The sequence below is a fragment of the Cryptotermes secundus genome, unplaced genomic scaffold (genome assembly GCF_002891405.2).
Source record: "Cryptotermes secundus unplaced genomic scaffold, Csec_1.0 scaffold92, whole genome shotgun sequence".
NCBI lineage: Eukaryota > Metazoa > Arthropoda > Insecta > Blattodea > Kalotermitidae > Cryptotermes > Cryptotermes secundus.
This window is the reverse complement of record NW_019728498.1, coordinates 1,043,875-1,060,673: the sequence shown is the minus strand read 5'-3', so window position 1 is coordinate 1,060,673 and position 16,799 is coordinate 1,043,875. Positions and strand designations below refer to the sequence as shown.

Here is a 16,799-nt window from a genome sequence, read left to right as displayed (position 1 = left end):
TGTATATAACAGGATAAATGTGAATAAATCGATAATTAGGAGTAATAAACACAGAATTATAAAAAAATGGAAAATATTATAAATCTCGTGTCAATTATCACTTCCACGGGTAATTATGAATTATTCACCTATATTCACAATTACTGGTAAAAGCGATTCTTTTCACGAGATTTTTCATATTTACTGCAGTTACTTTGTAATTCTTTATAATCCTCGGCTATTATTTAAAATCACAAATTATTTACTTTTATCTAATTATATTTCTCTTCAAAAAAAATAATACTCCGTTTTTATCTAACAAGACCACTGTATAAGAGCCATAGAAATAACGGGAAAATTTATGTCTAGAAGTAATTAACATTTCCGGATAATTTAAAAAATTAAAATGTAATTGAGACAAAAGGATTTTTGAACGAATTATGTAATATCATAATTAATTTACGTAATGTAATATATATTCTATTGGGTTCAGTTCAAAAGAGAATTATAGTTTAACACAATTCGTAAGTATTGGATAAGTATTTTGTAACCGCGTATGGAAAAATGAATTAGAATCTACAATTATTTTTTGTGAATATATTTAATAATTTGGATGAAAATCCTGCAGACCTAAAGTTTGAGAACCGCTTCTCTCAGCCATGAATTTAATGTTCGTCCCTCTATATGTCAAATGCTTGAAGTGGACGACTTGGGGTGTCATATTGCGCCATCAACACTGCATAAACTTGCTGACATGTAAGAGAGTAAGAGCTAAGTCCAATTCAGTGTTACAGAAATAAATGTACTTACTAATACTTACTAAGACGACTTGAAGTGCCTAGTGATCTATGCAGTATATTTACATTAAAATATAAAGTAATGTTGCGAATTCGAGAAAGCCTTTATATTTTAAACTACAATGCCATAATGCAATTATAAATATGCTCTAACCTCCAGCTACGGCAACTTTCTTGTAGCTTTAGTGCTTATAAATATATAATTACGAAATCATAGCAGTTAACACGTAAAAGATTTTACAGTTTCAAAATCATGTACTTTATTTCAAAATTATTTTGTTTTCTACTTTATCATAGAAACCTGCGTAGCATTTCATTGGTTGTGATGATTCAAACAAGAGATTTGTTAACATAGAGTTCATATATAAATATCTGCCTTGATCTGTATCACAGGCTTAAGGAAGCCAGCACAGTTCGAATTGTTTTATTCTTTGGCTTCGTTAATGAGCATGGCATATCATAACTAAAATAATTTTAAGCATGATATCAAGACAGATTCTTAATTTTGAACAGGTAGACGTTATACATTCGTATTAATTTTGGTACACCATATTTTTCATATTGATATCTTTTTTGTAGTGTCCTACGGGAGTTTCGAGACATTTTCGGATACATATTTTTGAGAAACAGATTACTGATTCAGATATTAAACTGATTATTTTCTAACCGTACATGATGATGAACATTTTATTTACTAACATATCTGTTTAGAAAACTGAGTATATAAAAATGTTTCTTGTTGCGGAATATTTTTAAATGAATGCATATTACATCATGACATGTAAGAAAACGTTTGCGTCCTGTTTGTTCTGGCGTTCACTCAGTCGTCACGTGTCTGCAGTTCAGTAGGTGGCTTTGCGTTTCTTCGTTGCACGTTCAATTTCTGACAACAGAATAACGTGCAACCAAGACAAGCAGTATACAGCAGGAATCATTTTCATGATGCGAATCTCACAAATCGGTGGAAGAACAGACCCTCATATTGTGTACGAAGCCTTTACAATCCTAAAACACATATAATGTTCGAAGTCATAATTCTTATCCTGAAAGTCACATTGTACACAGACACACTTCACTGTACGAATCGTCCACTCACTTTCTCAGAGAAGAATAATTCAAGGCTGCATTTTTCAACACCTTGTAACGTCGTATTTTGATTTGAGATGTGCAGCAACTGATGTATTAATCAGAGTTTTATTTTTACATTTAAAATATTCACACTGTGTTATAAATTTCTCTGACGAGACTGTTACGAGACTAATCATTGATATTGAATCTTCATTCGGATATGCTGTAAATTTCTATCCAAATATTTTTCAAAGGGAGGATTTATGCCTCTCTTCTATATTAGCCGATTTAAATATTTCCAATATAATATCTTATTCTTAATTTATGATTTATCAGAATGCCTTTAAAACTAACTAGTGGCATCTGCAATTCTAGAATATGAACTAAAATTACTTCAAAATCTTATCCAATTCTCGAACCTAGGATAAGATTGTGTATTTGTCAGTCTCAGTTGTCTTCATTGAAAGATCTTCAATTCAGGATTTTATGTAGAGTACAGTCCTTATTAAAGAAGACGTTTGGAGGTTAGAGTAAAATTCAAATGATCTTAGATGTTCTAAGAATTCTCTGCATCTCACACAGAAAGGCGCCCGTCTAATCGATTCGAACGTTACACATATTGTAATCATTAGCAATGTATATATATTTTGAGACCAGAAGTATTAACCCATTGTTAAGTTTAGTTTCCCTGAGTTAACTTATTAGCGCAGTTCTTTGAAACACTCACTGTGGTCAATTCCTGTGTTATCACTTTTGGAACAACATCACAAACACATTTCAATAGTTCCACGCATTCTCTTGCTTACATTGCTAGGTCACATGAAGCCAAATACTTTACCTTCTGAAGAACGTGGACCGCTTCGTAATTTTGGCTACGTGTATTTACATGTCTCGCTTAAGTCCCTGAAGGACTTCAACACATATTCATACTTAACAATAATATGTGATGTTCATGACATAAGTTCATTTCAAAGCCAGTCTTCTTGAGTAAATTTCTTCTTTGGACGAGTAAGTAAACGCGAGTCGGAATTTCACTACATTTGATGCATTGGAACTCTGTGATTGGTGTTTATTCCAATAACTAAGATCTGGTCCTGATTCTATATGGCGTTTGCTGAACGATCGTCCAGGTGTTATGCCGCACAATGAGGACCACCAGCATCAGAAAAAGTGATATAACTGACAGTGAGGTGTTTCCTGAACCAGACCCGATATCGAGCAAGTCCAGGCTGTTATCACTGGGATTACCACCTCTCAACTTCAAATCTGAAACCCAAACATAGAGCGCATGAACACATGTTCCTTTGTAAACTAACTACATATGACTATAAACGTAACTTAGAGCAGAAAGAGAAATAATGATAAGATTAAAAATGTTGAATTGGTAAATACGGAAAAGGAATTGGTAGTGGCCTATTTAAGTTTCTGTCCCGATACATATCTGGAAGATCTTAGGAAAGTGATGATATTCTTAAGCAAGAATAATAGGTTTACTGGATGGAAACCGAACTTTTCACCATTAAGATTTGCTTGTTAGAAATCATTAGAAATTATTTTGACATCTGAGAGAATAATTCTACAACTAAAAGATGAAATTTTTATTGCTCACTGTGTCGGATTGGTAATAAGATTTAAGATTTACTCCCTTCCTTGTATATTGACTTAGCATGCCCTAGTTTGTCAGTTCCCGTCACTTCCTTTCTTTCCACCTCAGCTGTTGGGACTTCTCATATCATTGCAGATCTACTGATTTGGATGAGTACCTCGACTTAACTTTTGTTAGTATGAGAGACAATTTACATACTGATAGTTGAAAAACGTGATAAAATGATTAACGAAATCGCAAAAACGTAGTTAATTTGTATATGCGTCAATTTGGAAGGTATTTTTTTAATGATAGTGGAGTGGGACTAAGTCCCTTGTACTGCGGCCACTTCTGGCCTATTGTACCAGCCCAAGATGATAGGTGAGGGTGATTGTGGAGCAATTCGTGGAATGAAGGTTGGCAGGGGAAACCGAAGTACTCGGAGAAAACTTGCCCCAGCGCCACTCTGTCTACCATAAATCCCACTTGACGGACCCGGGATGGAATCCGGGCCGCCGAGGTGGGAAGCCAGCGACTGCTATGGCGCGGCCCTGGATGGTATTTATTGGTGTTCGAACTACAGAGATGCTCACATAGGAAGCAACGAAAATATTGCAGAGAATTAGATAATGAGGAGTTTCATTATTTATATTGTATTCTTATAATATTTTTACAGTGATTATACTAAAATTAATGTATTATGGGCGAAGCATGAGATACGTATGAAGAGATTAGAAATTCATATCCAGTTATAGCTGCAAAGCCACGAAAATGAAGAGAATGTGCAAGATCTAGGAGTAGGAGGGAGAATTCTATTCTTTGTTTATCTGGTGATCCTTTCAGTTGCTCATATTATCCGTGTGACGCCGAATTTTCACTTCAGGGTTACCGAATAATGAAATGGAAATGGTTTTGATGGACGCCATAAGACAATGTCTGGAAAATGTCCGGAGAAACTGAGATATTTGTCGTCAATAAGTATAGCTGGTCTTTTGGTCAAAATTTGAAAAAGATTTTCAGGATAGGAATCAGGATTGCCAGTCAGTGGACATTGATTTTCGGTCGGTGGAGGGGAGAGAAATACACGTTCATCTTGGCGGTAAGTTCTGGGAAGACCTAATAGCTTACTTTCCTTTCACTACGTACTGAGTACTTGATACGAAACGGACCGCGTAGGGAATACCGCGTTTATCTGTTCTTCTAGTGTTGAGTTTGTGTTCATTTCCTCGGAAACGTGTTTACCGAGACAGTGACTAACAGTGATAGGTTGGATACACAAACACACAGGCAGCAATGTGATCTCATACGCATCCTTTTATTTTTAAAAAGAAGAAAAAAAGACCAAAAATTACAATAAATTGAACACAAAGAATGGAGACAACGGATCGCCAGACGTTAAAGATAGCACTTAAGATACGGAGACGACTCGAGATAAATGCAGGGCATAGATAAATTGAACAGGAATCTGTGATCCTTAACTTGGATCTACTAGGTATCGAATTCATGATCTAAGCAGCCATAACTGGTCTACAGAAACTACGTGACTCCCTCTTCTGACCAAGCAATCTGTTATGAGCACGGTGAATATGTTAGAGGGCAAAGAAATTCCTAAGCGTCAGTACTTTAACAGATATTATTAATTCGGTAGGAGCTTTATGCTCATTTTTACTTAAAATGTCCCCCGTTTTCTATGTCCCTAAGTTTGTGGATGAACATATTTTATTAAGAAGACGAGATAGCTACGAATATACGTAAAAAGCCATCCCAAATAAAGGTTGATTTAGACGGTGAACCCCATGCGGAGGTCTTCTATTCCCGGAGGCAGAAACTAAAATGTGCTTGCTTTGTTACCATTCAAGATGAAACATTCAAACGTATCGAGCTGTGTATAGGAGCGAGAGGAAACCCTTAAGACTGAATCACTAATGATAAACATCAGGGGAAACCAAATTGCTGGACCTGTGTATATTGAAGCTTACATCCGCAGCTTTAAACGAACTGCTATTGTTGAATCCCTCAGCCTCTATAATACGACGATGAATATTTTTGGAATATGAAATGAAGCTAAGCGGAAATAATTTGAATCTTGGAAGACTGCAATCCACATTAACAGGAATGAGGATGCTTAAAAAACTGACGGGGCTTTTGCCAATTCGCAGTAGAATCGGCTGAGCAAACATATAAAAGGAGTCTGCAAACGGACTTACTGTGTTTGTATTAGACTGATTATCTATACTGTTTTGCATCACACAACCCACATACGTTAAACCGTTAACTGCATTTGACTTCCATCAGATCTGTTAAGAACAAAATTTGTGAAATCCTGTAAGAGCCTTTAACAGTTTCCACACAATATTTTAGATGAATTTAGTAAAATGTTCTATATTCTATGATACAACGCTACGCAACCCGTTGAAAGAAAACTGTTGTTTCGAGGGTACTTTTAGCCTCCATCGTTAGGGTTGCTGAGTAGGCCAATACAGGAACCAGCATGAAGCAGGCAGCAAGAAGATCTCTGCTTCCTGTTCATTTCACATTGGTTCCCAGAAGAGAGAAACACTTCATGACCATCACTGTGAGAACCATACACCCCACTTTATGATTTGTGTCTTCAGCATATTAGATTAGTATGCAAATTATGCAATAATTACTTATATTTATTGAATATATATTTTATATGAATTGAAGAAGTTCGCTTCTGTGTTCCGTTCGAAATAATTATCTTATTTAGACATTTTCTGAAGCGACACGTTTCATTCAAGTAATCTGTTCTCGCACACTTTGTTGCAGGGTTCAGTGTAATGAATACCCACATACCTTGACCCATTTCTAGAGACAAACTAATACGATACGGTAGCTCTGTATACTAGCAAAAGTTAGAAAGCAAGTACTCATAAGCTGAAACACTATTTTGGAAATGGTTAGGCCACCTAAAAATACCACCCGATACTTCTCAGGATATCTACAGAATTTCTTCTGAATATATGCTATAGTAGGATTTGCAAAATCCATCCAAATTAATTATTAAAAAAAGAAATGTTTCAAAATAATACCCATAATAATATGAATAATATGTGGAATATGATTTCAAGAAAATGGTAGGAAATGATAGTTCAAGGCAAATGTAATGTTAAAGCAATGAATGTATATCAGATAATTATCAGCATTATAGATTCAGTTCTTTCTTTGCTCCTGCAACGAGGAAAATGTGTATAATATTGTATCAGATTTCCTGGATGTTGTTAAATGTTACATTAAACTGGGGCCTGTAGTTTATTCCTATTCAGACCAAGTACGATAGCCATTCCTTTTCCAATGCTATTAATTTCAGATTAGAATCATCCATTTTAGTTTATATATTTTCGTTAATGACTAGTTTCATCCTTCTGATTACTGTGGTTTGCAATATTATCATTCAACCGTCAACAGAAGTTCTTAATAAACAAATCAATGTTACTATATTAATATTGATTTGATTATTAGGAATTTGTTGTGGTGACGGTCGTATAATAATGCGCAAGAGAATGCAAACAATCAAGATACTTTTGTTCCAAATTTAACAGCCTCTAAACTGTTTCTCTTAGCTGATCCGCATGTAATATAATATTCCCTCCTGTCTAGAAGGTTTTGCAGTTACAAACAAATTTAATGATCAATAATTCTAAGTAATTTAATTTGTGATTATGCACGTAAAGTGTTTTCTGTAGACAAAAGTGGTTTGTGTTCATACAGTTTACGTACCCTCCTGAATGAACATAAATGCTACGTAATAAATATTATGCTGGAAATGCCCATAATATGCGTTATTACTATTGCAAGTGAGGGTAGATTTACTGGGGATATGTCCCACTTTGTGCACATTGAAATATGTTAGAGCCTTGTTAGGTCTGGCAAGGTGCAGCTTCTATCTTTTTAGAGCGAAAAACCCTCAGGATGTTCTCAATCATGTCACTGCATATCTGCTGATTATTACTGACCATTTAAAATCCTCATTTTTAGTAATTTATTATATTAAAGCATATCTGAGAAAATGTTTAACAGTTAATTGTATCGAATTTAATTTATGGATATTAATCTGTTGCTTTCAAACAATATTCTCATTGCATTATATTAAATGACACTTAATAACTCAGGCAGTTAGTCGCTGGTTTCCGGCCCCGGGGTACCAGTTTCAATTCCAGGTCAGGTCGTGTTGAATAGTTTATGGGCAAAGTGACTCTGGGCCGGGTTTCTGTGAATACGTCTTCTGCCAGTTATCGTTCCACCAAATCCTCATTGATCACCTTATCATCGACGACGTGCACTCTCGGTACCTACAGCATCGCTAAATAAATAGCCCACAGACAAAATAAAGAAGTCTCTCTTGAGATCCGTTAAGTACCTCGTATGCACTTTTCGAGAAACTGTTTAGCAGAAAAACAGAAATTCCTAGGGAAGTTGGGGTCCAGATTTAAGCGGTGAATTTTGAAATAAACTTCAGCTTACTAACTAAAGTGTCACAAAGCGTATGTGTAGTGACGCAATTGCTCGTGCTCCCAGCGGTGCATGAAAAACAACCCACCTCTCTGTTTGGAGATTTGCTGGGGGTCCGATAGGTCCATGATCTCGTTAGTTCCCGGGTGCAGTTTGTCACTGGGATGCGCTCCGGCGGGCTTCTCTGTGAACATAGTTACCGCGGTATTAGCCCCTCAGTCGTGTGCGCCCAAAAGTGTATCACAAAACCGTGAAGCTTAACATGAAGAAAACGAAGGTTTGAGGAGTAATACAAGGAAGAAAACTGTCAGAAAATCATTACGAAGCAAATAGATTCGTACTGCCTTTGAATTGCATTTCTTTGGGGAAGAAAAATATTTATTAATGTCTCATCTAACATAATCCTTAAGTATTGATCAGTTTTATGTTTCGGCAGCGCTATTAGGGAAATGCTCGGTTTTAATCTCGGTGAGTAGGTCGACTATCAAGACCCTCTCTTGATACAGATATTCCTCTTTTGCAAATCGCTCACTGTTTCTGTTGGTAAATACAGCAGAACATTATATACCTAATTTCGTATTCGTACATACACTTTCAGCTGTGCGTGTATAGGGAACAACAGGTTTATATGTAGATTTGTATATCGCCAGAGAGAGAATTGGACGGGAGACAGAGCAAGCCATACAAGTGCATAAATGCGGATTAATCGTTTGACAACCGCCGTTTCTTGTCGCTGCGGTCAGGTACATTAATATTACCCTCGTGGTTCTAACCACACTGCAAACTGAATCCAACGTCATAGTTTCTACCGAGAGGAACAACATTGAGCTCAACATCAGTTGTCACCAAACTGAAACAAGGTGAAACGAATTCTTCAGACTTCTTTAAACATAAACTGCTCTTTGTAGTATGCATAAAAATTTAGCCATATCACTATTTCAATAGCGGACCCTGTTAATAATTCTATTTGAAACATATTTATTCAAATTACCTTATGTAAATATATTAACCTTAATGTAATGTGCTATAAACTAAGGACACAAAAAATTGTCATACAACAAATTTCTAAATTTGCATTTTTAAAAAGCACCTGAATTTTCCACCAGTATTTAAATCGCAACACCTTCATTGACCGTTATCAGCTAGAAACCCATGTGAAGAGAATGTCTTAAGTAGGCGCGGGCACGCCAGGAATACACAAAATCAAGCCGCAATATTCAATTTCTTATTTTAAATGGAATTAATATCAACAATCATATATTTCGTGAGAGACTTAAGATATTGGAACATGTTATATTTGTATGATTCCACCTTGTGAAGGCGGGTAGGATACATCCACCGTGGCCCTGTGAGTCGTAGAGGGAGACGAAAAATTAAGCCGGCTGCCTGGGGATATAACTGGGCCACCCCGTCACTGGAGGACATAAATACAGGGACCTGGTCCTCCAGGTTGGAGGCTGAACTCAAGGTTGACAATCTTGCTCTCTAAAGAAATTTATTGCTGCCAGATCCAATAAAATGAAAATCAGATGGTCTAATTCAAGATAAATCTGGCATAATACAGAGTTACTACAAGTGATTCATTCCATTTAAAAACACTATATTATTTTGCCATAATCTTCCGGCTTCAGTTGTTGCACGAGCTGCAGACAGTAAGATTTGAATTTTAACTGCCGTCTCAAAATCTTTCACACGGTTTGCTACGGGATTCCAAGTTCGTGGCTTGCACTGGCAGTCGATTTTGTGGACTGCCCACGAAACTCTTCCTCACTCTCTCCACTGTTTCATCTGACATTATATTGGTCGCCCCGTGCTTTTCCAGTATCCTTAAACGACCGATACCACCGCAGAATGCTCTGTTTGCATGGTGGTCCTTTTCTGTGCTCTGCTCTGAATGCACGCTGCACTGCAATAACAGACGAACATCTCGCATATTCCAATACACAGAAACTCTTTTCCAGCTCCGTCGCCATTTTGTGAAGCACTGCACTCATGCTGCAAACTGGTGTATCATGATGCAAACTTAGTGAGTTTGCGGTTCTTTTCATATATAATTGTTTTTGTATGTATAATACTTAGGAAAATATAGTGTTTTAAAATAGAATGAATCATTTATAGTAACACTGTATTCTAAGGAAGGCCCTATATCGAAAAGGAGTGTCTTGCCCATGATAATAATGATAATTGTATGATTACTGAAGGAACCAAAGTATATAATGATGAATAAAAGAATAAATTATTTCATACTTATCACGTTATGTTTAAAGCTATGAATGTTTTAAATATATAATAAAATTTAACATATTGCATGCTTGCAGTACCCTAATTTTGTTACGCCCTTTACAGTGAAAAACAAGGGAAGTGATAATTTGCTTACGAAGGGTACAAAATTTAATCGGTGAAAATTGTAGGTCCAAGGAAGAAATTAGAATCATATTTTCATCTGGAAACAAAAATGTAATCAAAAGGAACAAACAACAGACAAAAATAAATTAATAAATTTTCAATATATTTCCTAGTATGGAATAATGTAATTCAGACTTACAAAGACGCAATGAGCTTACTTATAATTCTAACGCGAAATTACAGAAAATATTACAAGGAATCAAACTCGGATGATTCCTTTTGTGTCGCAAGTCTCTCTAGTTCTTCGTTACATGTAGAATACATAAAGTATGTATTTTATACCAACCGTCTCACTAGCGCGCAACAAAAATGTATTTATTATACTTTCTCACTACACATTTCGACGTATGACATCATCGTCAGGTGAAAACACAAAAAGATTATTACTAATATATATGTAGATTTATTTTGTTAGAATATAATGCTGTATGAAAATGTAGAAATTAAATAAAATAAATTTTGTTGGTCAGATCCGAATCAGTTATCACATAAAGCCTGTGTAAATTACAAAGTTGTGTTATATGAAAGTTACGGCGCAAGTATTTGTTTTGGTATAGTCAGCGAGACGTATGTTCAGTAGTTCATACTGTCTGACTTCATAGGGCAGAGTTCTGGAGAATATAACTTAATAATCGCCCAGAAAATTTACGTCTTTTATGGAACTCGGAGGTTCATTACTCTATTCCCACAGGTCTACTTCTTGTCTATATCTAGAGCCAGATAAGTACAATCTACAACTTTATACTCTAATCCATGAAAATCCTCCCGTGTAGGACTCAGTCTTCCAAGTGAATTTTTATATTCAGTTTTCCGACTAAATTTTTGTGCGCATTTCTCATCTCTCCCATACGCACCACATGCTCATCCAACCTCATACTGTGGGTTGATCAGTCAATAAAAAACATGGTGAAGATTACAAATTAGTTAAGGTCTCTATTATGCAATTTTCTCAGCCCTGTTACTTCCCCATTTTAAATTATCCTCAAATACGGTTCTTAAATACCGTCGAATCTATGTTCCTCCATCTTCTTTGCAGGTCAACTGCTGTAATGGTTACTATCAATGTCAGGTAAAGCAAGTGTCACGTAACTTCGAACAAGGCCAAGAGTAACCTTGAATGCGCAGAAGAAAAATTTCAGACAGGGGGGTGGGTTCGAGGCTGTGAGAAGTGACAGTCGGCCAGTTGTCTGAAATTTTTCTTCTGAGCATTCAAAGTTACTCTTGGCCTTGTTCGAAGTTACGTGACACTTGCTTTAGTAGTGGGGAAGGTTTCGATGTAAGAAGGAAAATGGAACACATATTTGGTTTGCAGACGCAGAAAGGATTTTCTTAAGTCATGTCTTCAATAACCCGTCACGCTTCTCTGATCTCTCTCTCTCAACGCACTTCACCTGCCGGTAGACTGTGAGCAAGTAATTAACAAGTTCATCGCTAAGATGGTATTATTAATCACGACGGGAATATTACGATCTTTACAAAGGTTTTTCGACTACAGGTTTAGGCTGTAAATTAGTATTCCTTTCTCTTTCTATTTTATAGGAACAGGTTTGAGGGAGAACGATTTACTTCTTTTCTCTAAAAGAAAACTTTGAATAAAATAATGAATATTTAATTTTTAGTAAGAAGAACGTTCAGGATGGATATGAAATATGATTGAACGTGGCAGTAATTATAAAAATTCTCAGGCATGATCTAGGCATCCCACGCCTTGTTGCAAATACAATTAACTTTCAAATGAATATTTTATGGTGTTAAACGGTGAAGGTCTAAAATAACACATAAACAATTATGAGGTAATGAAATTGCAAAACATATAATTAACAGTCATATACAATAGCGAAAAATCATGTGCTTCTTTCATGGTAAAATAAGAACAAATGTTGATTGAAGTAAATAGGACAGTTTATAACCATTGGAAAGCATATTCACCTCACATATATACCTTCGCGTGTAATATTTTACCTTCTTTTCTGACATAAAGATGGTCCTATTTATTATTTTCCGTATACATTAAAATTCATGGTTATTCAGAAAATTATACGAGTATATACACGTTTCGTATCGGATTGGTAACTGAAGTTTCCTAATTTGGAAATAGTCGTTAACGGAAGATAATGAACGTAGCTGAACAGAACACTCTATTTTGTTTTAGAAACATATACTAGTATCTCGATTTTTTATATAAATACTGTAATAATAATTTTGCATATGAAAGTTCAAACTAATGAGCTGTACCAAAAACAAACTCCGTAGTTTTAGTTCGCAAGCGAATTATACCGACCAGCGACTCGCTCTTTTCGCCGAAGTTAGTGCCAACTTTAGTGGATAGAGGGTGTCGCGTGGTCAGCGCAACCAATCCCCACGGCCGTTAATTTCGATTTTCTAGGCCGGAGCCGCTATTTCCTTGAAATAGCTCCTCAATTATCATCACGAGGCTGAGTGGACCCCGTTCCAGGCCCACTACTTCTCAGAAAAATATCAGGTAGCGCCGAGAATCGAACACGGACCTCTGGATCTGTAGCCGGGAACTCTGAGTATTAGACCACAGAGACTGTCCAATGAGCTATACCAATATATATAAATACATCATATTGTTAAGATGCTGTTTCCGTTAGGAAGAACGTGTTTTACATAAAATGGATCATCCAATCATCATTCATAATATTGATGAAAATATTATACCGTTAACATTCTCTTCATCTGAGCTTACGTTCGTAGCACATGAGAGCACATTCAGTTCCACTATTTATCCGTTACACGTGATAAGTTATCCGAAATTCATTTCATATTTCAGTTATGGAACTTATGCTTATTTGCGAAGAAGAGTTTTAAAGAAGTTTTAATGAATCATATATAACAGAGATATATTAAATTTATTTGCAACGTTATTCATCTGAAATTCCGATCATTTGCAAAATATTGCCTACACTAAAATGAAACTTATTTACACTACAATGGCTACCGGAAATGAGAACTGTCCATTAATGTTAAATGCTAAAAGGCACATTTAATTGTGTTACTGCTAATTGTAGTTGATGTTCAATTAGTTATTCTCTACATCCACAAGAACTCATAAAGGGTTTTAATTTATTGGCATTACAAGAGTGTCAGGGACAGATGTCCTACAGGGGAAATTTGACCAGCTCTTTGTTATAACTTCTTTCACCTTATAACCTTCTAAACTAATTGCCTGCAGATAAAATATACTCATTGCTTTGTCGCGTACTAATAAAACAGTATGAAGCTAGGAACACATAGTGTTTGATATCAATACAACACCAATCCAGACTTCATTAAAATGGCTCCAATTTTATAAAGCAGATTTGCAGTATACATATACTCGTATCTTATAGGTTTTTTAAAAATAGTGGTTACCTTTAACTCTGATTTGCTTTATGCCTCATGTGTTGACTGTTAGACGGTAAGACTTCATAAGCCAGTTCGTCTCATATAAATACGAAAATAAAACTATTCAAAATTTCAGTTACTAAAGGAGTCAGAATTACTTTCTGTAATATATTACGGCTTGTAGCTACGTTGAAGCAAGTTTCAGATGGGGGCTTGTAGACGTATCTCACCTTCCGGTAGAGGGTTGATTATGTCCTTGGTTGTGGTTGTAATGGTGATAATAGTGGTCCTGGGGGGAGTTAGAGGAGACGGAATGGCTGCAATAAAGAAACAGGAGCATGCTTCATGCAAAAGAAACCAGATACCACATAAATAATATACGAAAACAACAAAATCTAGTAGCAAACTAGTAAAATCTGTTATAAGATGAAGATAGCCCAGGCATGAAGAACACAAATATATATATATATATATTCTAGCCACGCCGACTTCTGTGGCTCTATACGGAATTTGCACAAAGACACTCACTCTTCCTTTTCCACACTCTTGCTATAGCGCGCGAGCATCTCATGTTATTCTGGGTTATGAATCGATTGCATTCGTTTAAAATCCGATCGTTGGCTCCATGAGGACAGGGATCGCCAACCGAAGGTCCGCAGGCACACTGATACCTACCAAAGGATTTTGGTTCATCCGTGATAATTTTAAATAATTACGAAAATTTCTCAAAAGTTCGGCGATCGCTGTAAAGTACGAGATGGTTTCTGCTCCATGAACCGAATTTCTGTCAAGTTTTGAGATACTCTAAATGCTTAATGTTAAGGTGACACATTAATTGAGGGCCTGGTTTTGAACAAAGGCAAAATTCATAAGATAATTGCTTATTGTTCATTAGGTATCTGATTCTTGTGAGATCCATTTTGTTAAAATGTTTTGGAAAATGTATTGAAATGCTGAAGCTAAGTAAAATGTTGTTAATATTCTGATTATTTGAGTTCGTATCTATTATCTTCTGTATATTCGTGCGGTTCCCTATACGAATTTCAAGCCTGTCATAGACGTCCGTCACTCAAAAAATGTTTGTTAACCTCTGGCATAAGATATAACCAAAAATTAAAAAAAAAATAGATTAGTTGAAGTCGGCTTGATCTTATAAATGAGATACAAATGTGATAAAAGCAATGAAACATAATGGAAAATAAATTTCGAGAAAACTATGTAGATTCCAAACATCACAGCAGAGAGTAGCAACTTGGAAATAAGTAAAGCTCTAATTTTTTTTCACGTACACTTCCGTGTCCATTCGAGCGTTACAATTTTATATTCTTTTTAACAGTAGATTTTAATACTCTAAAATACGTACATTCTGCTGCTATCTTGTATGCCCAGTAACTAACTATCAATTCTCTGCATACACAGATTTTTTTTCTATTTTGCGAAGTAAAAATTGAAGGAGAAGTAAGAAATTCTGTTCAGTGTTCTCATTCAATTCCTCTCGCTGGAGGAAGAAAAATCGTCACTAGAGCTTACCTCAAGAGAAAGGGAGAAAGGAGAGGAAAGTACTTCTGGGCCAGTGATATATTATGTGGCCCGCACCACATGGTTGAACAGCGTCATTGATCTGGTTTGAAGGGGTTGGAATCCCTCAACCATTTAGAGTCTGAAATCCAGACTTAGCTAAAAGAAAACGAAATGATCTTAGATCGCTCTCTTCAGTCGTAGTATAATGTAAAGTCATCAGATCCTTCTGTTTACCTCATAAGAGGAAGATGATATAATGGAGAATCTGGAATGGAAAGAGAGTCTCCCCATTTTAAAAATTAAGTAATTCTTTAAGCTGAAACAAAAGAATTTCTACCGTTTTATGCCAGAGAGAGATTTTCTCATTGTTCGACGTGCACCATCAACGTAGTTACGGGAATTCAATGTCTTTCCAGCATTAGATATTCTGTATTTGCTTAATTTCATTAATCTATCTATCTATCTATCTATCTATCTATCTATCTATCTATCTATCTATCTATCTATCTATCCCCCTTATTCCCACTTGCAACATAGGGCATCCGTGAAATGCTTCGTTTCATATCAGTTTCTTAAACTTAGACAGTCGGTAGCGCGCCTTGGATGAGTTATCAGTCCGTCGCAAGGCTGCTATCCACACACAAACACAGAATAAACGCAGAGAAACATCCATGCTTTGAGCGGGATTCGAAGCCACGATTCCAATAGTCGAGCGAGCGAAGATATTTCATGGCTCAGACCGCGTGGCCACTGTGTTCTGCAGTTCATCTTTAGTTTTCTCATAGTTTCCAAGAAAGGGTTGCTCTGGACATCACACTCTTTGATTTTTAGTCATTTTGCAACGCCTGCCTTAACGGAATTGAAGAAAGATTGCGCAGTACCTTCACAGAGAAAAGGAAACTGCAATCGTGTTTCTGGATTCTTCTTCAGCATCTTAAGACTGACAATGCGTTCTGGAAAGGAAGATGGTGACACCCTTGTCAGAAACGGGGAGGGGGAGATGGCCAATACACTGACATTTTTGTAAAAAGGAAAGCTAGTATAATCCGAATGCAATACAATATGTTTCCGTTTCTAATGCCGCTGTTACTGTATTATTAACAAAGCACACATGCATGAGTATAGGTCTGTCATAGGTCCACCTGCTGTTACAGCATACCGTTCGGTACAACCAGAAAAAAAAAAGAGTATGTAAATACGTGACAAAAATATAAAACCCACAGGAAAGCGCAATTTAAATATTAAAACTAATATTATTCTGACAACTGGAGGTTTTATGTATTTTTCCTAAAAATTCAATTCTTTTTTTTTTCAGTTTCTTTCTTATTTTCAAATACTTTTAATTTTATTATAGTACGTATTAACTATTGCCCTGTTTACATGGAGTAAGATATTTACGAGTATACAGCTTCAGAACATAATTACTGTTAAAATAACGCATCAGACTTAATAAATATTTAATTGTCTGCTTTGCACGCATGCGCATAAGATCATTACAGTTTACAAGAATTCAATCATACTGTTGAAACTGATTACTGTCCCTTTAAGAAACTTTAGAAAATACGAGTTTATATGCATATATTCTGTGTGTCCGTCCGCCCGCACATTGTTTAACTGATTAA

At 36.0% G+C, this 16,799-nt stretch overlaps 1 protein-coding gene across 4 annotated transcripts in view; it reads right to left on the bottom strand.

Moving 5' to 3' along the window:
* Positions 1-1,096: 1,096 nt before the first annotated feature.
* Positions 1,097-16,799, bottom strand: part of LOC111865147 (opioid-binding protein/cell adhesion molecule homolog) — a 309,054-nt gene continuing 293,351 nt past the window's right edge. Inside the window, exons 8-10 of one of the 4 annotated variants that reach the window (XM_023852915.2) lie at positions 13,887-13,973; positions 7,991-8,086; positions 1,097-3,110 (exon numbers count right to left, since the gene is read on the bottom strand). In XM_023852915.2, coding sequence (XP_023708683.2) covers positions 2,926-3,110; positions 7,991-8,086; positions 13,887-13,973 — 368 coding nt within the window. In that variant the 3' untranslated portion in view covers positions 1,097-2,925. The remainder of the gene's footprint in view (positions 3,111-7,990; positions 8,087-13,886; positions 13,974-16,799) is intronic. The other 3 variants (XM_023852917.2, XM_023852916.2, XM_023852918.2) reach the window with 3 other exon arrangements.